General features: G+C 43.9%; 1 protein-coding gene across 6 annotated transcripts in view; it reads left to right on the forward strand.

Annotated features, from left to right (window-relative positions):
- Positions 1-268: 268 nt before the first annotated feature.
- LOC6498717 (glutamate receptor ionotropic, kainate 2) overlaps positions 269-25,860 on the forward strand; it is a 376,347-nt gene continuing 350,755 nt past the window's right edge. For 4 of the 6 annotated variants that reach the window (XM_032452748.2, XM_032452749.2, XM_032452752.2 and 1 more), the window contains exons 1-3: positions 269-402; positions 457-589; positions 659-1,072. In XM_032452748.2, the coding sequence (XP_032308639.1) occupies positions 400-402; positions 457-589; positions 659-1,072 (550 nt within the window). In that variant the 5' untranslated portion in view covers positions 269-399. The remainder of the gene's footprint in view (positions 403-456; positions 590-658; positions 1,073-25,860) is intronic. The other 2 variants (XM_001967151.4, XM_032452751.2) reach the window with 2 other exon arrangements.

Here is a 25,860-nt window from a genome sequence, read left to right on the forward strand (position 1 = left end):
AGAACGATCGAAATTGGCATAACTTTGGTGTTTTTTAAGTTAGAAAGATGGGATTTGGTACAGATTTTATTTTGGGAAAAACAATCTGATCTGCCAACAATCTGAATCTGCCAACAATCTGAAAAACAATCTGAATTTTCATAAGGATCGGCCGACTATATACGATCTGCTATATATCTAATAATATAAGATGCGTGGCGCCACCTAGCGCAACACAAACAAACACAATTTTTCAACACCAAAAGCTTATATAATTTAAGCACAGAAGCTCTGCGTGAGCTTTAAATGGCCTTTACTTGTAGGGGTTGAAATCAGAGTTCCACAATAAATATAATAAAACGTTTACCTTTGGTTCATAAATTTATTAAATATAATATAGGAATATAATTTCATCAAATAATGGTATGGTTCTACCACCAATTTTTATAAAATATACTTATTTTATATGCTCATAAGATACTATCAAATCGGAATTCCTTATTACATAAAAAAAATGTATACCGCAGTTTTCTTGGCATACTATGCTATTCTTATATACTGTTATCAAAGATTATACATGCCTGTGCTTTGCCACCAGTAATTCGAGTTGGTAAGTTTTGACAAATAACATTTGTTTAAGCTGTCAATGACCATTATTATTGGTATTGATTTTTTTAAGGCGCAATATTTACGGAAGATGAGAGGGAAAGCAGTGTCGAATCAGCATTTAAATATGCTATATATCGAATTAACAAGGAAAAAATTCTTCTTCCAAATACCCAGCTTGTTTATGATATAGAATATGTTCCTCGCGAGGACTCTTTTCGAGCAACCAAAAAAGTTTGTCGGCAACTGGAAGCTGGAGTCCAGGCCATTTTTGGGCCCACTGATCCACTTCTTGCTGCTCATGTTCAATCTATTTGCGAGGCATACGACATACCCCACGTTGAAGCTCGGATTGATCTTGAATATAACTCAAAAGAATTTTCGGTCAATTTATACCCATCCCACAAGCTCCTAACACTTGCTTACAAAGACCTAATGGTATACTTAAACTGGACAAAAGTGGCAATTATATACGAGGAAGATTACGGTAAGTTTTTCAAACATGAATAACACAGGCCGACAATTTCCAACTTTTTTTTTCCTCCACGAATAATTTTACCTGCTCCATAACCTTTAGGCTCCCCTTCATGGCTATCTACAATTTCTGTAAAGCTTTACTAAACAAGCTGAACCTGCAATAGATACGTTTTGAACATAGATAGAGATAGATAGCCATGACTTTTTGAAAATATGAGATTAAAAACTCCAATTTAATTGACGAAAATATTGTTTAACCACCTATAATAAATTCAATAAAATTATTTCGAGTTTTTCCCTAAATCCAAAATTAAAACATGGTATGATCTACTGATTTCAATACGAAAATAATAGGAAAATGTCCATAGGAAAATGTTTGAGGAAAAATCATAGAAGACCAAAAATTAATGTAGAAAATCGGAGATTTCAACTTTGGATGAGTGTTCCAAAGATATGGTAATTTCTAGATACCATTTTTTAAATTTAGTTGGTACACATACATTTCAAAAATGATATGTACTAGAAACAATAATGGTCATCTTCATTACACGGCCTACAAAATTTCAATATATGGTAAAATTTGATATATTTCTTCTCTTAGTTATTTGTTCTCTTAGCCTAAAGGTTATGGAGCAGGTAAAGTTATGCGTAGAGATTTTTTGCAGTTGGCCTGTGTAATTATACGCTGTACTAGTAGAGTATAAAGATATATAGTATACAAAGGTACAAAGGTTCCAAGCATCAAACATCAGAGTTATGTCTTTTCCTATCGTTCAGTTATATGCAATTTATTAGATCGAATTAGTTTGCCCGAAATGGAATTTGTATAAAGTCCCAAACTTTTAGCTAAAAAGCATCAAAGCTGTGTCACTTTCCATTAATCAATTATATGTCAAATATATGTTAGGGTAGGGTAAAAGTACCCTATAGTCGACCGACCCCGGGCTTTCAGACTTATATTCTGCGGGCGAAGCAAAGAAGAATGTGTGCAAAGTTTGAAGCTGATAGCTTTCTGTAGCTATCTACAGATAACGCGAACCGGTATAAACTGGGACTTTCCATCTAAAACAAGATAGTGGTACATAGCTTTAGATAGCTAAAACAAGATATAAAGCGGTGGAGGCCATTATGGGTCGAACATAAAACCATAAGAGGGTCATGTAGGGCATAAGTCGAACTATAATGGACAGAGGAATAAAATTTCTAGTATTTCTAGACGGTTCTTTCTAGGCCTACAATGACGGAGGCATACAAATGTCGGATCACAGATGGCCATTACGCCATTCCATTATCAGTCCATAAAATGTATAAAAAGCAAAATCAGAGGCCCCGTCTAGGAGGTCCTTTTATAATTCAGAAAAAAAATGAGACACCCTTAGGCACGGGGTTTAAAACTCTTACAATATTATTACGAGGTTGAGAAAAACCTTATCTTGCTAACCAATATGTGGAAAGGAATATGTGACAGGAATGGAAAAAATCCTGTATAAACAAGAAAGGAAAGCTAACTTCGGGCGGAGCCGAAGTTTATATACCCTTGCAGTTGAGTCGCAGTCCGCTAGGTGGCGCCACCCATCTTATATTATTAGATATATAGCGGATCGTATATAGTTGGCCGATCCTTATGAAACTTGGAAAATCGAAATTTTTTGCCAAAAGAGGAATCCATTGAAACTCCCATCCTTCTAACTTGAAAAACAACGAAGTTATAGCATTTCCGATCAATCAGTTATATGACAGCTATAGGATATTGACGGCCAATCCTGATGACATTTAGCAGATCATATAAGTTGGCCCAAATTAGAATGCACAGAAAGTCCCATCCTTCTAACTTGAAAAACAACGAAGTTATAGCATTTCCGATCAATCAGTTATATGGCAGCTATAGGATATAGTTGGCCGATCCTTATGAAATTCGACAAATCAGATTGTTTTTCCCAAAATAGAATATCTACCAAATCCCATCTTTCTAGCTTAAAAAACACCAAAGTTATGCCAATTTGGATCGTTCTATGACAGCTATAGGATATAGTCGGCCGATCCTTACGAAATTTTGTACATAAGATATTCTTCAACCCTCTAACTTAAAAAACACCAAAGTTATGGCATTTCCGATCAATCAGTTATATGGCAGCTATAGGATATAGTCGACCGATCCCGGCCGTTCCGACTTATATACTGCCTGCAAAGGAAAGAAGGGTGTGTGCAAAGTTTCAACTCGATAGCTTTAAAACTGAGAGACTAGTTTGCGTAGAAACAGACAGACGGACAGACGGACAGACGGACCAAAGGACAGACGGACAGACGGACATGCTCATATCGACTCAGGAGGTGATCCTGATCAAGAATATATATACTTTATAGGGTCGGAGATGTCTCCTTCACTGCGTTGCACACTTTTGACCAAAATTATAATACCCTCTGCAAGGGTATAAAAATACCGTGAGGGTGCGTGCCAGTTTTCATATAGGGTCTCAGGCGAAATCTCACAGACGTGCATTTGCGCGGTTCCCACTGCATACGTACAGCCCACCTCCCGTCCAACCGACCGAGGGACGCTGCCGCGTAACGTACGGCTCGAATCGCGGGAATAGATCCGAGATAAATAAGCGAGGATTTGGAGAAAGATATTACGAGGAAGAGTGTTGCACAGATAAGGCGGTTAATATAAGCGATTTAAGATTGTTAGTAGAGCAAAGTGACAAGATGTGGTAGAGACCATTATAGTCCGAACATAATACCCTGAACGGATCGTGTTGGGCATATGTCGAACTACAATGGCTGAGGAGCAGAGGACGAAAGTTTCTAGCCCTTCTACTAGGAATGTTAAAATTTAAGCGTGTTAGTAAATGCTGGTTGTCTATATTTCCATAAATAAGATTATATAGAAACATGACACCCAGCATCGTTCTACGATTTGTTAATGATGGTAAGTTGATTAGTAAAAGTCTACTACGATAAGAGGGGAGGTAAAGATTTGCATCCCAATTAAGTCCCCTAAGCGCAAAAGTAAGGAAGTTTTTTTGTACAGATTCAACGTGATCTTGGTGTACTCCATATTGAGGACTCCAGACACACGATCCATACTCAAGAATCGGACGGACCAGTGATGTATATAACTTTTTAGTTATGTACGGGTCATTAAATTCTTTTGACCATCTTTTAATAAAACCAAGCACACCCATAGCTTTATTAACCATGGTAGATACATGGTCGGTAAATTTAAGTTTCAAATCTAATAGGACACCTAGATCGTTAACCTGAGTTATTCGTTCTAAGGCGGTCCCATAGAGAAAGTACATAGCCTGGTGAGGACTAGATCGGTAAAAAGACATAAGTTTACATTTCGATCCATTAAGCTTTAGGGTATTTGCTAAACACCAATTTTGAAGTTTATCCAAATCGGATTGAAGACTAGACTGGGCGCTAGTGAATTTATACTGAAGGCATAGCTTAACGTCATCAGCGTACATAAGTACAAGTGAATTAGTTAAGGCAAGGGGCAAGTCGTTAATAAACAGAGTAAAAAGTAGGGTTCCAAGATGGCTTCCTTGGGGCACCCCCGATGTGGCGCGGACTAAACGAGGTAACATCTTTAAAGAAAACACGTTGGGTTCTCCCTGATAAGTAGCTCGAAATCCACATAAGAAGATCAGTTGGGAATCCCAAAAGACTGAGTTTATTTATAAGAAGCGAATGGTTAACAGAGTCAAATGCTTTACTGAAGTCAGTGTATATGACGTCTGTTTGTAAGCCATTCCGGAAGCCATCCGTGATAAAAGATGTTAGCTCCAATAAGTTGGTAGTGGTGGAGCGGCGCTTTATGAAGCCATGCTGGCACGGAGTTATTATTGAACTACATAGGTGTTGCAAATGTGGAGTGATAAGTTTTTCAAAAAGCTTCGGAATTGCTGACAATTTAGAGATGCCTCTATAATTCGCAGCGTCGGATTTTTTCCCTTTTTTATGCAGCGGAATAATGAAGGATTCCTTCCACATAAGGGGAAAGATCGAAGTTTCCAGCGATAGATTAAAGAGTTTAACAAGCGGTTTGCACAGTGCCTCGGCGCAGTACTTCAAATGGGTCACCTCAAATGGGTCCCAGAAGTATTCTCAGAAAAGTCCCAGATAATTCTTCGTTCCACAAATGCCCTAAAGTCAACTTTACTAACATGGATTGCTCAAATTCACCTCTCTTGCCAAAACATTTTGCTTAAGCAAAATGCATTCTTAAAAAACCTTTTGCAGAACCTGTCGAAGCTTTATCCTACAACTTTTGGTGGTAGCCACCATAAGAACGGAGAGCGAGGATCCGATTTATGCTGAATACCCCATGGAGGCACTGTACCGAACCGGTAATAAGCTTTCGCAAGCTAAACGAGAGGACTGTTGAGCTATCAGCGTTTTGATAGCGACCGAATTAACAAGACGAGGTTCAATTTTTAAATTAAATTTATTATGGGTCAATTTAACCCCAAAACAAATTCCGCGGCCGATCCAAAAGAATGCCGAATAACAAGTGCATAAAACCTAAGAGCTTGCGCAGAAGCTCCACCAAAGCTCCCAAAGTGCATGCGCTATAAAAGAACAGCAAAGCGCATGCGAATCTGGGAGAAACAAAGAATATGGAACAGCTGATAACGGGCAATTATTTATAAAAAAGGCAAGTTTTTTTTAGGAAAGCAAACATTTTTTTGTGTTCTGCATCACTAGTAACGGTGTCAAACCAGGCCCAGAACAAGTAAATGCTCGATGATATACAAACCTATATTAGAAATTCTATAACGAGGGCACGGAAGTTTCCCCAGGCACAAGTCTAGGAATATCCCGGTGCAGTTCTCCGAGGAATAGCAGCAAGCTTCCTTTTATAAAATGTGCAATATATAATTTTCAGATCCACTGATTGTAGGATGTCATTCGCCACAATTGCTGTACCGACATCCAAAGATCCTGTAACGCTACCAGCTTTTTGCTCTTCCAAAGCTCCCAAAGGGGCATGCGCTACAAATAACAACAAAGTGCATGCGAAACTGGGAGACAGACCGACAACAATAAATGCCGCTGCAGTTAAACAAATTATGGAAAGGTAGGGGCTGGCTTGCATGGCGATACACTGGCACCGTCGAGAAGTGAGGAGTGGGCAACGATTCTCATAGAGCGCTTGGCAACCTCCACCTGAATGTCCATATGCACATAAGTCGCCAGCTGCGATAATCTCCAATGCAGCTCACTCCCGATACGCTGAAATTAAGCTCCTTCAATTCTTCTTGAAGGGCCGTGAGCCGCTCACGCAAACGCTTCTCCACTGACTCCAGCGCCATAATGGTGCAATCCTCATTCTGCGCCGCAGCCTTCAGCTTATAATGCAGCAGCTCCATCTCCTGGCAGGTCACCTCTGCTCTTCTCCGCAGCATCCTTTCTCGGGTTGCGGCAGCAGATCCAATAGTTTCACATTCAGACTCCATCCCATCAATATCCAAAGCGAGCGATGCAAAAAGAAAACAAAACAGAGCGCAACAGATTCTATCTTCCGTAATTCGTCCTTACCAATAACCTGGAAGTTTTATGTTTGAACTGTCAAAGCACAAATCTCATTCTGAGCCAATCATAGCAATCCATACTCCTCCTGCCGCTGTTACTTTCTGGCAGGTTAATCCTTCTGATGCTCTAACCTTTAGCATCTGTTCGAATTTTTTTGATATCTGACCACTCTTATTGCACCTAGAGCACTCAACATCACCTTTTCAGTCTTTAGGAATGTAGCCCTCTTTGTAGCACTTATTCTGACAACTTGAGTCTGTTCTGCTGCCTTGCTAAATGTACTCTTGCAAATGGCATTATAATTTTGGTCAGAAGTGTGCAACGCAGTGAAGAAGACATCTTCGACCCTAAAAAGTATATATATTCTTGATCAGGATCACCTCCGATATTAGCATGTCCGTCTGTCTGTCCGACTGTCTGTCCGTTTCTGCGCAAACTAGTCTCTCCGTTTTAGAGCTATCAAGTTGAAACTTTGCACACATCCTTCTTTTCTTTGCAGGTAGTATATAAGTCGGAACGGCCGGGATCGGTCGACTATATCCTATAGCTGTCATATAACTGATTGATCGGAAATGCCATTACTTTGGTGTTTTTTAAGTTAGAGGGTTGGGACTTTCCACACATGTTATATTTGACCAAAATATCTTATGTACAAAATTTCATTACAAACAAAACAAAATAATCTGATTTGCCAAATTTCATAAGAACCGGCCGACTATATCCTATAGCTGCCATATAACTGAACGATCGGAATAGGCATAACTTTGCTGTTTTTTAAGTTAGAAAGATGGGACTTGGTACAAATCACGTTTGGAACAAAGTAATCGATTTCCCGTGGCCACAGATCCAGTACCAGTAAATTTGTCTGGAGTTTGAGAGGATATAAAAAGGAGCGAGTGCGAAAGGTTTCGTAATCCTTGGGGTAACTGAAGCCCAGGGTAAACGGAGTCGGGGTGGTGACTAGTTTGGGAACTCAGGTCTAGATCGAAACCAAACCAAACCAAAGGGTGTCCCTACACCCTTGCCAAGTCAGAAGTCTCCTGATCCAGGCTCGCTAGGGCGTAGGCACAGTGATTCTCTGGAGTGAAGGAGGTGTGACGGCCACGCAACCGTGGGAGTCTCCTGAGGGGTAGAAAGGCCTTTCGTACCCTTATCCGACTGCCAAGCTCCAAGAAAGCATATCCTGTCGTATGCCTGGGAGGTGTGCCGGTTGGCGACCAACACGGATCAGTTGCCAGCCACGGCGTAAGGGCAAGACTCAGTGAGCCAAGAGCGGAGACGCGGCCATAGGATATCGACAGCGATGGTGGCTGTAGAGGAGCAAGGGAAGCAACGACAACCAGGCGCGAACAACAAAAGGAGCAGTGACAGCAGCAGCAGAGAAGGAGCAGCGTAGGCCCCGCAAATGGATCACGGGAGCCCAAACTGAGGGAGCCGTTAGCTGAACCGGCGCCAGTCAACAAAACCACATATCCTGTCGGGGGAGAGCTTGGGGAGGAGGGTCTATTGGCACCAAACCGGAACGATGAACGCTGACCAACGGAAGGACAAGCGTTCGACGGCAGAGGCGAGCTCAAGCGACCGGAGGAGCAGCGAGGAGCAGTGTCAATTTCGGTGACACTTTTGTTACTTTGAAATTTTTAAACAAACCAAGACCTAGAATAAAGAAGGCATAATTATAATAAAAGCTATCGGTGTTATTTTTGGGCTTGGGCAATCACGTCGAATCTATAATTCGGTCGGGAAATTCATGTTTTAAGTATAATAGGACACCAAGATCATTAACCTTTTAAGACAATTTCTGTTATATTTATTACAATCGTTACAACCAGATTTAAGATGTAGAGCCAACTAGCCTATAACACCATCCTTGAATAATTTTGCTTCAGATGTAAACGCAATAAAAAATTTACAGAGACACATTTTGCTTATTCGTCCAGAGCAGTATTGATCTTAATTGCGATAACACACTCCTCTCCGTACGCCTTAAGAACGGTGCACAGTAGGTCCTTGCCACTATCAAAGTCAGAACGCAGAGTCTCGCCCAATTCGCCATCTGAAACCTTCAAGTCTTCACGCAAATCGCCGCTTTCGATCATCAAGATGTAAAATTCAAAGAGAAGCTACGTGACATGGAGTGTACTAGAACAATAAAAACACATAAGTTTGTATTTTGATCCATTAAGATCCATTACTCCGGTTTTTATTTGGGTAGCTCTGCGTTCATATGAACTGTTAGGACCATAACAGATATAATGAATTACACTTAAAACCAGTAACTTGTAAACTTGTACAGGGCGGAGCGGGAGCGAAAGAAAAGTTCAGCACAACTGAGCTGAACTCTTGTGAAATCGCCCTGCTTCGCCGCAATAGTTAAGCTAGACTTAAGTTTATTATTGAACATAGATCGAACTATAACGTAAGCAGGTCCGTCTGTCCGTCTGTCCGTCGGTTTCTACGCAAAGTAGTCTCTCAGTTTTAAAGCTATCGAGTTGAAACTTGGCACACATATTTCTTTTGTTTGCAGGCAGTATATAGATCGGAACGGTCGGGATCGGTCGACTATATCCTATAGCTGCCATATAGCTGATTGATCGGAAATGCCATAACTTTGGTTTTTTTTAAGTTAGAGGGTTGGGACTTTCCACATGTTATATTTGGCCAAAATATCTTGTCTAAAAAATTTCATAAGGATCGGCCTACTACTATACATCTGTCATAAAAGGATCGGAATTGGAATATCTTTGGTGTTTTTTAAGTTAGAAAGATGAGATTTGGTACAGATTCTATTTTCAATCTGAGGAAAACAATCTGATCTGTTAATTTTCATAAGGATCGGCCGACTATAAACGATCCGCTATATATGTAATAAAATAAGATGGGTGGCGCCACCTAGCGGACTGCGACTGAACTGCAAGGGTATATCAACTTCGGCTCCGCCCGAAGTTAGCTTTCCTTTCTTGTTGAAAATATGAGATTAAAAACTCAAATTTAATTGACGAAAATAATTTGTCCAACCTCCAAATGTAAATAGTGGATCGTCCCGGATTGCCGACCTTTCACAGTGTCGGTACAAATCTTTAAAAAACTGGTAAATTTTTTACTAAAATAGGAGCCACATAGGAGCAACGGTAATGTTTCCGATTTACTTCCCGATCCGATGACTCTAAGCCGCAACACCGGAAAGGAAGTGGCCAAAAAAAAGAGTTGAATTGGCACAATATTTAAGAAACGCTGTGAATGCAGGAGATGTGTCAGTCGACATGTGGACTTATAACTACTCACAGCGGAACTTCCTTTTTTAAGGACGCAAAGTCTGTTCCTGAGTCTTAAATCGATGGATTACCAGTGGTCTACAGAGGATAACCATTCTCGAAAACTGAGGACTCTCTTCGCCGACTTCAACGTAGACAGCGTCGAAGAAGAAAAATTTGCTACTGATCGAGGATCAAATATAAAAAAAAAAGCTTTGAAAGGAAATACTTGAACTGCAGCACCCATCTGTTGGCGAACGCATTAAAAAACTCCTTCGGTGAAGCAAGCCGCACAGATTTGGCGGAGACATTGGACACGTTCAAGAAGGAGGTAAAATACTTAAAATATGCAACACCGTTTGCAAACCACCCTAAAAAATCCGTGCCCCACTCGATGGAACTCGCACTATTGTTGATAACTGGGCGGAGGTCAACAATATAATAACGGAGACGCCATCGGCCCCAGTCCTAAATATTAATTTAGCCGAATGGCGTTGTTAGAGCGTTTTGAGAGGGTTTTTAAAAAGCTACAAACTTTTAAATCTCCCTCACTTTGCTTTATTAAAGTAAAAAAATATAAAGGTCGGCACGGCCGGGATCGGTCGACTATATCCGATAGCTGCTATATAATTTGTGAGAAGATTAGATCTCCCACACGCCAAGACAGGTGGCAAGGGGGGCAATAGCAGACAAGCTAGTACGGCTGCCCGCACGAAAGAAGGAGAAAGAGGAATCACCGTGGAACATAACGGGCGGGCCACCGCGGCCGCGCTCGAATGTCATAGGAGAGAGCGGGGACGGCGGGGAATGAAGCGGCCCACGACAGCGCAGCTATGTTTAAAAAGTGCAGAAACGCAGAAATGCATTTGGAATGCCCAAAGGGGATATCCGAACAAAGTCCGGTGACCTGCACAATAACAATACCAATCGGAGGCCCAAGCGGGGCAAACGTGGGGCCGATAGAAATGCGGCGGGAATTGGAGAAAGTTAACGGCGAGAGCAGAGAAGCGAAGGCAGGAAGCGAGATTTGCAAGGATTAACGGGCGCCTCAGGCACTATATAAGGAGGGCCTCTGGAGCAAATCGGGACCGAGTCTTCTAGGGAAGCTGGAAGAGTTGAGGGAAAGACCCTCCGTGGGTAAGTCTGACATTCAAGCGGGAAAGTTTCCTGGGAGGAATTAGGAGCATAAGCTGAAGGACTCCCCGTGGGTAAGTTCGACAGTCTCAAGTGCGGGATTTAAAACGAGTGCGCAAGGATCTGCGATCAGTAGCTTAAGGACCCCCTGTGGGTAAGAGCAAGTGAGAAAAGGATCAACGGTCCGCGGCGGAACTTAAGACCAAGGGTAAAACAAGTCGGGTTCGGTTATTCCCGGACACGACAGGTGTCTTGGTGTCATAGCGATAGCGACGGATTGGCCAGGCGTACGCCTTGTCGATTCCTGACCGTTAAGACCAGCTGTGATCCTGTACACCCCGGTAAAGTCAATAGAATCTTGATACAGGTGCTGGGGCGTACGCACAGCGTATCACCTGGAGTTAAAGGAGACGTGACGCCAAAACCTCTGCTAAAGATTCTGCGGAGCGTTTGGAGGCGAGTGGCGAACTCAACCAGGGCGTGTCCTGCGAGGTAGGTAGGCCCTTCGTGCCCTGATCCGGCCGCCAGGCACCGAGAAGCGTATCCTGCCCGGCGTATGCCTGGGAGGTGAGCCTATCGGTCTGCTAACACGGATTAGGTGCCGGCCACGGCGAAAGGGCATTCCCAGTGAGCCAAGGATACCGAAGGTCCACGGCACCCGCAAAGGAGAAGCAGCGACAGGATCAGCGACAAGAGCAGCGAAAGGAGCAGCGACAGGATCAGCGACAGGAGCAGGGGCGACAACGGGAGCAGCAAGCAGGAGCGGCGCCAACGACAGGAGCAGCGGCGACGATAAGTGAGCTGCGACGACAACAACAGCGACAGCACAGGCCCCGCAACTGGAGCACGTGAGTCCAAACGGAGGACCTCGTGAGCCGTTTCGGCGCCAGGCACAAAGAACACACGTCCTGCTGGGCGCAAGCTTTTGGAGGGCGTGTGTATTGGCACCAACCCGGAACGATGATCGGGGATCGACGGGAGGACGAGCGGTCGGTCGGCGGAGCCAAGCAGCCGGTGAGATGCACCCTTTTGTAACTTTATCGAAATGCAGGGGATATTTATTAAACGAAACACCCTGTGTTATTTCTGGGCTCAGGCAATCATGCCAAATATAAAAATTCGGTGGAACGATCCTCTACAGAAGGTGGTCAAAAGAGGAACGGCACCAGACACCACCGGAGCAACAGAGCCCCCCAGGACAGGGATGGGATCAGAGATGGCAGCCTGAGGATCGACGCCAAATGCAGCAGCAACAGCAGCCGAGTCAACAATGGACAGTCCTAAGGCAACAGCAGCCGAGTCAACAATGGGCAGTAAGCCAAAGTCAAAGACAGCCGATTCGGCAGTGGGCAGCGACGTCTAGACAGGGTCAGACAGAAAACCCAGCGCAGGCATGCAACAGGTGCGGAGGCAGGGACCATTGGGCCAGTGGGTGCAGGAACCCTTTATCAGGAGATGATCAGCAGTTGGCGGCGGTCGTCAAGGTCGGAGGTGCAGAAGTGAAGGCCATGATAGACACCGGGGCAACGGCTAGTTTCATCTCAGAAAAACTAGCGGAGAACCCGGGAATCGCCGGAGAGCGGAGAACAACAAGGAGACTAATAAAGTTGCCCAACGGGAGCCACACAGAGACTCAAATGGTACTCCAGACAACAGTAAGCTTAGGCAACAAGGAACAAAATTTGAATATGTTAGTGTTGCCAGGCATGGGAGACAGCGTGGTGCTTGAATGGGATTTCCTCGCAGAATTCGGCACAACAATAAACTGCGCAGGCCACCAAGTCACGATTCCGAGAAGAGAAAGATGGAGCGGATGCCTGGAGGATAGGCTGTCCATAGCCATAGCGGGACCCTCGGAGGAATGGGAGCGCGAGCGGGACAAAAGGTTCATCGAGGAGGAGCCAGCGGCCTTCACAAACCAGAAGGGTTGTTCGAACATAACGCAGCATAGGATCACGATGAAGGACGACATTTTTTTCAGCAGCCTCGACTTTAAAGACGGCTATTGGCAAATCCCACTGGAGGAAGGGAGCTGAAAGTACGCGGCCTTTACGGTACCAGGGAAAGGTCTGTACCAGTGGAAGGTGATGCCGTTCGGGTTACACTTAGCCTCGGCAACGTTTCAAAGAGCCTTAGACCGGGTCATAGGCCCGGATATGGCTCCGCACGCATTTGCGTATCAGGATGACTTCATCGTGATCGGACGCACAAGGGAGGAACATATGGCGATTTTGAAGGAAGTATTCCGTAGACTGAAGGCGGCAAACTTGAGGATAAACACGGGCAAGTGTCATTTCTTCAGGGAAGATAACGAGTCAGGGAATTGGCATGGATCCCGGAAAGGTAGCAGCGATTTCGGAATTAAAACCCCCAACAAACGTGAAGGGGGTACGGCAGTTCATTAGGATGACGTCGTGGTATCGGCATTTGGTCCCAAACTTTGTAGGGGTCGCCAAACCATTAAACGATCTCCTTTGAAAGGGAACAAAGTGTGGACGGCGAGACACCAAGAGGCGTTTGAGAATCTAAAGTCAAGGTTAGCTCGAAGAAGTTTGTGCTGCAAACCGACGCCAGCGACTACGGCGAGGGTGCAGTCCTGACGCTGGACACTGATGAGGGCGAGCGAGTGGTGGCTTACGCCAGTCGAACGCTGATAGGCGCAGAGAAAAATTACTCGGCGACTGAGAAAAAGTGCCTACCAATAATATGGGCAATTCGGCAGATGAGGCCGTACCTGGAGGAGTACCAGTTCGACGTGATCACGGATCATATGGCGCTGAAATGACTGAATAATATAGAGAGCCCACTTGGAAGGATCGCGTGATAGGTGTTCGAGTTGCAACAATATGATTATGTTATCAGCAACAGAAAAGGAAAGCTGAACGTAGTTGCAGATGCACTTTACCGCCAGCCGATAATAGAAAATTTGAGGAGTGCCACAACAAGCGAAGACGTGGAGTGCGTATAAATAGGCGCACTAAAAAGGAAAATATGGGAAAACCCACAGAAATGTCCAGAGTACGTAGAAGAGGCAGGCCTGGTTTACCGACATGTTCCACACAGAGTCGGAAGCGAAGAAGTAGCATCATGGAAGCTGTGTGTGCCGATGGATATGAGGCAGCAGGTGCTAAAGGAGAACCACGACGAACCGACAGCGGGGCATCTAGGCGGAAGGAAAACAATTGCAAAAATAGTAGCAAGGTACTTCTGGCCAGGGATGCAAAGGGACATAAGGATGTTTGTCAGAAAGTGCGAGACATGCATGCGGTATAAACCAAGTCAGATGTAGGCTGCAGGAAAAATGCTGACACAGATCCCAGTGCGGACTTCGTGGGACCTTTGCCGATGTCCAAGCATGGAAACACCATGCTGTTGGTGATGATCGATCGGTTTTCAAAATGGACAGAAATGATCCCAATGCGGAAAGCCACAACTGAGACGCTGCAGAAGGTGATTCGCGAAAGGATTTTTGAGAGATACGGGGTGCCAAAGGTGATGGTAACAGACAGTGGTGTCCAGTTCACCATTAGGAGCTTCAAAAAATTTCTCGAGGAGCTCGGAGTTCGTCATCAGTTTACCGCACCATACACGCCGTAGGAAAATCCTACAGAAAGGGCAAACAGTACGGTTAAGACAATGATCGCCCAGTTTGAAGGCAATGACCAAAGGGCATGGGACGAACAGCAGTGAACTCAAGTGTGTCAGACTCCACGGGATACTCGCCATGCTTCGTAACCCAAGACAGAGAGCCAAGAATGCTAAAAGCACTATATGATAAAGAGGCATTGGGGACGGGAGCATCACAAGCCACGCCCTCGGAGAATGCAGCGAAGTTGCAGGAAGTGTTCGAGATGGTGCGAAGGAACATGGAGCGCCGGGCGCAGGAGCAAGCTTGGCTCCACAACCTGAGAAGGCGGGAGTGGAGCCCGAAGATTGGCGACACAGTGTGGGCAAAGGGGCACCATTTGTCCAAGGCGGCCGAAGGTTTCGCGGTGAAGTTAGCGCCGAAGTACGACGTGCCGCACACAGTGGTGAACTTTGTGTCGCCAGTGATTACTTTGCTACGTCACGCTGGCACAATAATGGAAAAGAGGGCCCACCTGAGTGAGCTGAAAGCCCGAGCACAGGAGTCGGTGCCGGCATAAACCATAATTAATAAACATAAACAAAACAAAAAGAATTTAAAATCAAAGGTTTAAAAAAAAAATGTGAACAAAAACATACAATACAAAAAAAAGAGAGAAAAAAAATGGAAAAAAATAAACAAAAAAAAAGCAATATAAAAATGAAAAAAATATATAAAAAACAAAAAAAATAATAATAACAATAATAAATACAGTAGGGAAATATAGGTATTAGGAGGAAGAAGAAGGAAACAGATATACACGGAAAAAAATAAAAAAAATAAAATATTATGAACAAACCAATTTAATAACAAAAACAAGAAAGGAAAGCTAACTTCGGGCGGAGCCGAAGTTAACATACCCTTGCAGTTGTGCCATCTTCAATCGTTCAGTTATATGGCAGCTATTGGATATAGTTGGCCTATCCTTATGAAATTTGGCAAATCAAATTATTTTGTCCAAAATAGAATCTGTAGTCCCAAGTCCCAAGTCCCATCTTTCTAACTTAAAAAACACCAAAGTTATGCCAATTCAGATCGTTCTATGACAGCTATAGGATATAGTGGGTCGATCCTTATGAAAGGTATTTTGGTCAAATATAACATATGTGAAAAGTTCCAACCCTCAAACTTCAAAAACACCATAGTTATGGAATTTCCGATCAATCAGTTATATGGAAGCTATAGGATATAGTCCGATCCAACTTATGTACTACCTGCAAGAAAAAGAAGGATGTGTGCAAACTTTCAACTCGATAGCTCTAAAACTGAGAGACTAGTTTGCGTAGAAACCGACAGACAGACGGACACACAGACAGACGGACAGACGGACAAGCTTATATCGACTCAGGAGGTGATCCTGATCAAGAATATATATACTTTATAGAGTCGGAGATGTCTCCTTCACAGCTTTGCACACTTTTGACCAAAATTATAATACCCTCGGCAAGGGTATAAAAATAAAAAAAAAACAAGAAAGGAAAGCTAACTTAGGGCGGAGCCGAAGTTTATATACCCTTGCACTTGAGTCGCAGTCCGCTAGGTGGCGACACGCATCTTATATTATTAGATATATAGCGGATCGTATAGTCGGCCGATCCTTATGAAATTTGGCAAATCAGTTTATTTTTTAAAAAATAGAATCTTTAATCAATCAGTTATATGGCAGCTATAGGATATAGTCGACCGATCCCGGCCGTTCCGACTTATGTACTACCTGCAAGGAAAAGAAGGATGTGTGTAAAGTTTCAACTCGATAGCTTTAAAACTGAGAGACTAGTTTGCGTAGAAACCGACAGACAGACGAACATGCTAATATCGACTCAGGAGGTGATCCTGATCAGGAATACATATACTTTATGCGCCACGCATATTATATTATTAGATATATAGCGGATCGTATATAGTTGGCCGATCCTTATGAAATTTTGCAAATCGAATTATTTTGCCAAAAGAGGAATCCATTGAAACTCCCATCCTTCTTACTTGAAAAACAACGAAGTTATGGCATTTCCGATCAATCAGTTATATGGCAGCTATAGGATATAGTCGGCCGATCCTTATGAAATTCGACAAATCAGATTTTTTTCCCAAATCAGAATCTGTACCAAATCCCATCTTTCTAAGTTAAAAAAACACCAAAGTTATGCCAATTCCGATCGTTCTATGGCAGCTATAGGATATAGTCGGCCGATCATTAATAAATTTTGCTAGTGCTAACTAGCTAAGTGCACGGCTGCGCGCACGGAAGAAGGAGAAAGGGGAATCACCGTGGAACGTAACGGTCCCGGGCGGGCCACCGCGGCCGCGCTCGAATGTCATAGGAGAGAACGGGGACGGCGGGGAACGAAGCGGCCCACGATAGCGCAGCTATGTTTAGAAAGTGCAGAAATGCATTTGGAATGCCCAAAGGGCGGAGCGCGGGGATATCCGAATAAAGTCCGGTGACCTGCACAATAACAATACGAATCTGAGGCCCAAGCGGGTCAAACGTGGGGCCGATAGAAATGCGGCGTGAATTGGAGAACGTTAACGGCGAGAGCAGAGAAGCGAAGGCTTAAAGGCAGGAAGCGAGATTTGCAACGATTAACGGCGCCTAAGGCACTATATAAGGAGGGCCTCTGAAGCTGACATACCCCTTGGGTATGTCCGACAGTCTCAAGTGCGGGATTTAAAGCGAGTGCGCAAGGATCTGCGATCAGTAGCTTAAGGACCCCCTGTGGGTAAGTCCGGCGGCGGTACGCGAATCGGCTAAGGAGTAGAAATCAAGGAGCAAGTGAGAAAAGGATCAAGGATCCGCGGCGGAACTTAAGTCGAAGGGTAAAACGAGTCGGGTTCGGTTATTCCCGGACACGGCAGGTGTCCTGGTGTCATAGCGATAGCGACGGATCGGCCAGGCGTACGCCTTGTCGATTCCTGACCGTTAAGACCACGTGTGATCCTGTAAAGCGAGTGGTAGCCAGCTCAAGACCAACAGTGAAACCAAACAGGGACACCGCGGTAAAGTCAATAGAATCCTGATTCAGGCGCTGGGGCGTACGCACAGCGTATCACCTGGAGTTAAAGGAGACGCTAAAACCTCTGGTCTGCTATAGATTCTGCGGAGCGTAGGCACGAAGGTGTTTGGAGGCGAGTGGCGAACACAACCGGGGGCGTGTCCTGCGTGGTAGGTAGGCACCGAGAAGCGTATCCTGCCCGGGGTATGCCTGGGAGGTGAGCCTATCGGTCTGCTAACACGGATTAGGTGCCGGCCACGGCGAAAGGGCATTCCCAGTGAGCCAAGGATACCGAAGGTCCACGGCGCCCACAGAAGAAAAGCAGCGACAACGAGAAGAGACTCAATTGTGACAGGAGCAGCGGCAACGACAGGAGCAGCGGGGAGCATCGACAGCGGCAGAAGAGCAGCATAAGCCCCGCAACTGGAGTACGTGAGTCCAAACGGAGAGAACCGTGAGCCGAACCGGCGCCAGGTACCAAGGCCACACGTCCTGCTGGGCGCAAGGCGTGTGTATTGTGAGCTAAACGTGGCATTTGTTGCGAGCAAAAGATAGCAAAAAAAGTTCGTTACAGTTTTGTAGAGCGATACTTTTCTGACTGGACCCCTCGGTTGATGCACCTCCTTGAGTTTTGTTCAAGCCTCAAAAGATGTTGTACACGTTTTGATGTAACTTAGCTGCGATGTTTTAACGATGAGGGTAATCGTGGCCAGAGCCTTACTGTCCCATCTTGGTCAATCGTTGCTTTCGCCATCATCTTCCCGTTTCAACTCGCCTGACGCCACATTGCATATCCCCGCGTGAACTAGTACGCTTCGCATCTTGCCAAGAATCCTAATTCTTTTCTTCCAATTTTTCGATTTGGTATAGCGAACACATGTTGAAGTTTTCCGTATAGCGATCCGATTTCAAAGAAACGGACTGCTTGCATTCGTAACGCAAGAGCCGCTGCTATTAAGCATCACGTGGCCCATACTTGTATATAACCTATTGCCCACCTGGGCCCATAAAAAGACGTCCGGCTTGGTTGAGTATATATAAACGAACAAAACTTTTATTCAAAACTTATAGTGGCTGCAAAAACGTACTATCGATATATATTAAGTGCTAGTGGTTACAGTGTTGTTACGATAGTTTCAATTTGGTATAAAGTATATACGAGAGTTCCTATATATATTTCTGGCCTAATAATAAAAATGGGAATATTTTTGATTAAAAATGGTTTTATTGTTTTTCTCAAACAAATTGTCGAAGCACTTTGTCCACTCCGATTGAGACACCTCCAAAACATGGTTTTTGGCCGGTCAAAAAGGCGTTGGTTTGAGCTGATGTGTGAGAGCTCGCATTGTCATGGTGCAGAATGAAGCGTCTTCTTTTGTTCGTTTTTCGAATTTCTCCGAAGATTTCAGGCAAACAAATTGTGGTGTAGCACCAGAATTGACCGTCTTACGTTGCTCAAGCGAAACATGACCTGTTTTACCGAAGAAAAGGCCACCATTTGCTTCGAAATGCTTCTTCCACGAACAACTTTCGTTGGATTTGGAAACGTCGGATGGCGCCAGGTAACACTTAGTATGGCGTAGGCCACAAATATATATAGCAACCCTCGTATATGAATACCCCTCTCCTAATAACAGGCGATTTCAACAACTGGCACTAAAGTTGGGTATCACAAAATAATAAATGCCGAGGAAACTGATTTTTTAAATTTATGAACCAATCCCTGCTAACTCCACTTAATAATGGCTGCCCCACCCACTTCACTACACACTACACCTTTAGATATATTGACCTACCCCTAGCTTCCCCTGAACTATACTGTCGGGTCAAGTAGCCGCTGGAAAGAAGTTTGATCGGCCACCTGCATCTGCCGTCATGCACTAGCGTTTGTCTCGCTCTCTCCCGGGCTCTCTCGATCGCTCCGCAGCATTGAGCCGCGCTCCCGTTTTGTATTCTAATTCGGTCTTCACCCCCTCGCAGTCACATCTATACATATATCATTTGTATAAACCCAAACATTTCAAATAAATTGTATGAAATTGAACTGTGCTTGTTTTTACTAAAACCAAGATTTAGAAAATTGAATATAGCTCCCGAAAACTGAACAATTGGTGAACCCCGACGTGATTGTGCATAGGAAAATAAGTTGTTAAATTATTTTCCGTTGAAAATTTGAGCTGCGCGGCTTAAAGCATATAAACATAAACAAATTAAAAAACATTATTCGGTTTGTGATTTGTGCGCGAAATATTAGCATCTGTTGACATACATACATACGCTGTTTGCAGAGTGCTACAATCGCTCATACATATATTACCCCGTTATATAGAAGTGGCACAGTGGGTCGTGAGCTGACAATAAATAAGCAAAAAAAAATAAATTTTTTTGTGCGAAAATGAATCCGTTTTTCGATTGTGCCTCTCCTGGAAGGAAAGTATTCCTGGGCCAAAGTGCAGTTGTCCTTTTTGAGGATCTTTAAGGATTGTTGTCCTCCTTGAAATCAGTGGAGACATTTCCGGAGGCGATGTTAAATGTGCGGCTCAGCGAATTGGAGGGAATCGTTGCGGATTTCAAAAGTACACATAAGGAGCTGTCCGCGATGGATGCGGCGAGGGAGGCACGCTTTATCCTGAATCAGGAGATTATGAGGCGCTCCAATTTGTTGCCGGCGAGTTCGACGCTGATCAACGCATTTTCTGCCACCAATTTCGATCCATCGTTTGGCAGAACCTTTCAGGCTTTGCCGCCACTGCCACTTCCCACTTTTAGTGAAGGTTATGCGGAGAGGCTTGAATTTCGGTCACTGTTCTCGACCATGGTGGACACAAACCCATTCATCAGTCGGGTTGAGAAGCTTCAACGGTTGCGGTCCTGCCTTCGTGAATCTGTCTTCTAGACTGTTCGATCGTTGGAGCTCACGGACAAAAATTATGACGTCGCATTGGAGCTGCTAAACAAAAGGTTCAGTAATCGCAAGCTCATTTTTCAAGCTCATGTTAATGCGATAATGAATCTGAGGCCGTAGAGTCCGCATCGGCGACGAGGCTTCGCGAGCTTCCGGACAAATTTAATTCGCATATGCGAGCCCTTGCAAGCATGGGCACAACGAAGCAGATTGCTAGCTGCATCATAATCCAAGTGCTGTTTCAGAAGGTTGATGATGCCACACAATCTAAGTGGAAGGAAATGAAAGCTATCTCGGATTTCTTGGATTCCCTTCCAACGTAAAAGTCCATCCAGTTTCCTCGAGCAGGGATGCCAGACTCTGGAGAGCATGGATTTGCTATCTACGTTATATGCACCAAGCCATACGGTAGGACGGCGTGGGCCCTTTAATCCAGGTAACTTTGCATTTGATTACAAACTCGTCTGCATGCATGATCTGCGATGGTCATTCCCATATAATAAATTCCCGCCCAAGGTTTTTAAGTTTGTCGCCTTGGGATCGTTTAGGCAAAGCTAGGCGGCTGGATTTATGCCCTTAGTGCCTAGGATTTGGTCACCTATCTCGGAATTAGAATGCTTCTAGCTGCCGTCGTGTGGACGCAGGTATCATAGTCTGCTGCGTTTTGGTGGCAACTCGCCAGCTGGTATTCAAGGCCCACAACCCTCTCCCGAGATTTCCGCATCTAGCGACGCTGTTCCGCTGCCGTCAATTCCTTCGTCACTAAGGATCGTTTTGTTGATGTGGTGCTGCTAGCCACGGCCAATATTCTAGTCCGGAGCCGCTCTAGAGTTCTACTGCCTTGCCAAGCGCTGCTTAATTCTGGTTCGCATGTACACGTAGTTACTTCAAGGCTGGCGAACCAGCTGCAGCTGCGGAAGATAAGGGCTCCGCGTGACGCAGGGTTTTCTATGCAAGTCTGCTTGCAATCCCAATGCTCGGACTACTTGGCGCAGCTAACTGCGATCGTAGCTTCCAACATCACTGACCGTCAGTCCAACTTTGCATTGGATGTCAGCTCTTGGAAGATTCCCTCCAATGTAAAGATAGCGGATGCTCATTTTCACCAGCCTCAGCGAGTTGATTTGCAAATTTGACCAGGATTATTTTACGATCGGCTTTGGCAAATTCATCTATCTAAATTCATCAATCATCTACGAGCTTACGAGGGCAAATTCATCTATCTCATGGTTTGCCCTCAATCCAGAAAGCTCGGGTTGGATGGGTTGTTGGTGGAGGCGGAGGCGGAGGCCGTGATAATGGTAAGGTCCTTATGGCAGCTAAGCGGTCGCGACTGATCATCCCCCAAGGCCCTTTAGACGAGTAGTTCGATCAACTTCTTCACTAATTTTGGAAAGTGGAAAATTGCGCCGCTTCGGTTGTGATCCGTTGAAAGGATGAACTGGGTTGCGAGAGTCAGGTTGCCAATTAAATATAGCTCCGGTGTACTGGGCGACTCGTGCTCACGGACTCTACATTATTTCCAGTTACCACACTACATTCGTTACCACATCAGGTTATTTTTTGAATGACATCTTACTGACTGGTCCTGTCATCCAACAGAAGCTGTTTCACATCCTGCTGAGATTTTGTTCGCATCTGGTAGCTCTAACTGGCGACATTTCCAAAATGTACCGTTTTATGAGGATGGCTGCGTTTGAAAGTTATTTGTAGTGAATTTTGTGGCGAGATTTTCCGCTGGAAGAGCTGGAAGGATATTAATTGGACATTATTACATATGGAACTAAGCCGGCTTCCTATCTGTCTGTGCGAGCGATGCACCACTTTGCTAAGGACGAGGTCGAAACTTTCCATTGGGTTCCTAAATCCGATGCCGATCTTATTTGTGGTGGAAGTACCAAAGAGGAAGTTGTTGGAATTATATTTATATAAATATTAAATATTTATCTTATTTTATCGGTCCTATTCTTAATAGCATAGCGTTGTACGATCCGCTTGACTTGGTTGGTCCAGTCGTTACTGAAGCGGTAATATTTTTCCAGAAACTGTGCCAAGAGCAGCTTTCTTGGGTTGAAAGGTTTTCCACACGGACTGGCAGAAAATCTGCCAGATCTTCAATCACATTAAGCGTGTTGGGTTTCCTTGGCTGGTTGCTAATTCTGGATAATTCTGTAACGCCAGGATTGGAGCCTTACTAAAGATACACGTGGCGATACACTTAAGATATACTTAAGACTTAAGACATTAACTGTGCTGAAGTTACAGCTGGCTGGAGCTGAGTTGTGGGCTAAAAATGATGGTTCTCAGTCTATGCGCTTACAAAGGGAAGTATGCCCGCCTTGTTTAAAGGTAACCATTCAAAATCTGACTCATTCCATGGAGTGGCGTTATGTGCCTACGTCGCAGGCGGCAGACATGTCCGTCATAAAGCGGGTCCGTTCATGATCTCAAGGGGGGGACTTGCATGCCTTTGTACGCTGTTCAGCGTGCTCATTTGGGTGATGAAATTAGGACACAGACAAAGGGAATAGTTGCTTTCTCCAGCTCGCTAGTTTCGTTATCCCCATTTTTAAATCAGTTTGGATTGCTTCGAGTGGTCGGGCGACTCAAGAATTCATCCTTGGATTACGATGGTGGTCACCCAGTAATTTTGGCAAAGAGCCATCCGGTAAGGCAAAGCAAAATCGTTCGCTTTTATGAACAGAACCTGCACGCTGGACATGGATCGTTATTGGCGATGATACGTTCCCAGAATTGGCGGATTGGGGGCAGAAAGACAGTGGTCAAGGCGACAAATAAATGAGTGAGTAAGATGTTTTCGGACGAAGTCTCGTTTGTTGCAGTATGTAATGGGCGATATTTCGAAAGAGAGAGTAGAAGGAAGAAAGAATTTTTCTGTTATTTATATTATAAGTCGGAGGTTTGCAACAAGGCCCCCACAAAATGTTACATCAGCGTTTTCATCTATTTCACGACGAAGGTCGTCCATTTAGAGCTTGTGAGGAATCTGTGCACCGCCGCCTTTCTGCATGCAATGAAAAGATTCATTTCTATCAAGAAGAAGCCTAAACAGATCAGGGGTGACAACGCCACCAATTTCGTAGGAGCCAAAAACAGGGTCTTAGGCTCGGCTGTACTAAACGAAAAAGAGTTACACAAGATTGTGTACAATTTTGCTGCAGTGGTTAATTCAAGCCCGCTAGTCCCAATATCTGAGAACTCCAATGATTTGGATGACCTGACTCCTAATCATTTTCAGCAAGGAGGGCTTCCTTCTAGTTTTAGTGAGCTATACCTGACAAAACTCAACATAAACTGGTTGGATGCCTGGCAACGCGTCGTATTTCTTCAGCTATAATTCTGGTCAAGGTGGAAGAAAGAATATCTAACCCTGTTGCAGCAACGATCGAAATGGCGCGTCTGAGTTCAAGGCATAGCTGTGAAGGACAAAAACTTTTCGCCCTTGGCGAGAGTAACGGAAATGGACGTCGAAGATGACGGAGTATGTCGGGTGGCGCTGCCGTCAGGAGCTACAAGGCGGGCAGCCAACAAATTGTGCTTGTTTCTGTTGAAAGCTCATCTTCCAACCACCGCCGAAAAGTCTGGCCAGCGATAAATTATTGAAATAGACATCCGTGACATCACTCGGCTCTACCGCCGTTGTTATGTTTTGTGCATTCGGTCGGCCACCTGCATCTGCCGTCATGCGCTATCTTTGTCTCGCAGTATCTCGGTCACAGCATCAAGCGTTGAGTTCAAATAAACTGCGTTTATTTAAAACCTGGAATTGTGAACGTTATTTACAGATACCAAAAAACTTAACACTATCCTTACACTCATTCGAGATACTTTTAATACAATTTTCCTTACTCTCCTTCAGGATGTTTGTATTATCAATCTTCTTACTCCTTACTCCTTACACATTTGACAGTTCTGGAATTAATCACATATATTTCATATACTATTCTCGATATACGATTCTCATATACGAGGTCTCTTGCGACTTTAAATTTTCCATTATTTTCTCCCGACAGTTTAACATGATTTTTCTTAAATTTTTTTTGCCTGTTTTAATGTCAAAATAGTCTGTTAATCAAAATATTTTCGAATATTTTTAACAAGTCTTTCTATTCTGCCGTGCCTTATATGGAGTTTTGGAATAAACATTAATTGCCCTTGTCGGTATCCTGTTTATTGAATAGGTTTCTGTCAGAACAGCTTCCCCCCAGAAGCTTTAATTATCTAATTTAGCGCCATTTTCCATACTGCGAGTTTTTTCAGTTATCGATCTGATCTTTCTTTCTAATACACCAATGAATTTCGTTGTATAAGGTATATTAAAATGGCTAATCCCTTTTCTCAGAGCTTGCATATAACTGTTAAGCATTTCTACTTGTTAAAAAATAAGTCAAAACAAGAAAGGAAAGCTAACTTCGGCGGAGCCGAAGTTGATATACCCTTGCAGTTCAGTCACAGTCCGCTAGGTGGCGCCACGCATCTTATATTATTAGATATATAGCAGATCGTATATAGTCGGCCGATCCTTATGAAAATTGGCAGATCAGATTGTTTTTCCCAAAATAGAATCAGTACCAAATCCCATCTTTCTAACTTAAAAAACACCAAAGCTATGCCAATTTCGATCGTTCTATGACACCTATAGGATATAGTCGGCCGATCCTTATGAAATTTTGTACATAAGATATTTTGGTCAAACATAACATGTGACCAAAGGGGAGGGTCTCAGCCCTCTAACTTAAAAAACACCAAAGTTATGGCATTTCCGATCAATCAGTTATATGGCAGCTATAGGATATATCCGACTTATATACTGCCTGCAAAGGAAAGAAGGGTGTGTGCAAAGTTTCAACTCGATAGCTCTAAAACTGAAAGACTAGTTTGCGTAGAAACAGACAGACGGACAGACGGACATGCTCATATCGACTCAGGAGGTGATCCTGATCAAGAATATATATACTTTATAGGGTCGGAGATGTCTCCTGCACTGCGTTGCACACTTTTGACCAAAATTATAATACCCTTTGCAAGGGTATAATGATGCACCCTTTGAACAAATTGTCAGGAAAAAACTTTAAGATCCGAGGGTTAGAGGGTTGGGACTTTCCACACATATTTGACCAAAATATCTTATGTACAAAATTTCATAAGGATCGGCCGACTATATCCTATAGCTGTCATAGAACGATCGGAATTGGCATAACTTTGGTGTTTTTTAACTTAGAATGATGGGATTTGGTACAGATTCTGATTTGGGAAAAAAATCTGATTTGTCGAATTTCATAAGGATCGGCCGACTATATCCTATAGCTGCCATATCAGATTGAT

Source organism: Drosophila ananassae, assembly GCF_017639315.1.
Source record: "Drosophila ananassae strain 14024-0371.13 chromosome 4 unlocalized genomic scaffold, ASM1763931v2 tig00000071, whole genome shotgun sequence".
In the NCBI taxonomy this organism is placed as follows: Eukaryota; Metazoa; Arthropoda; class Insecta; order Diptera; family Drosophilidae; genus Drosophila; species Drosophila ananassae.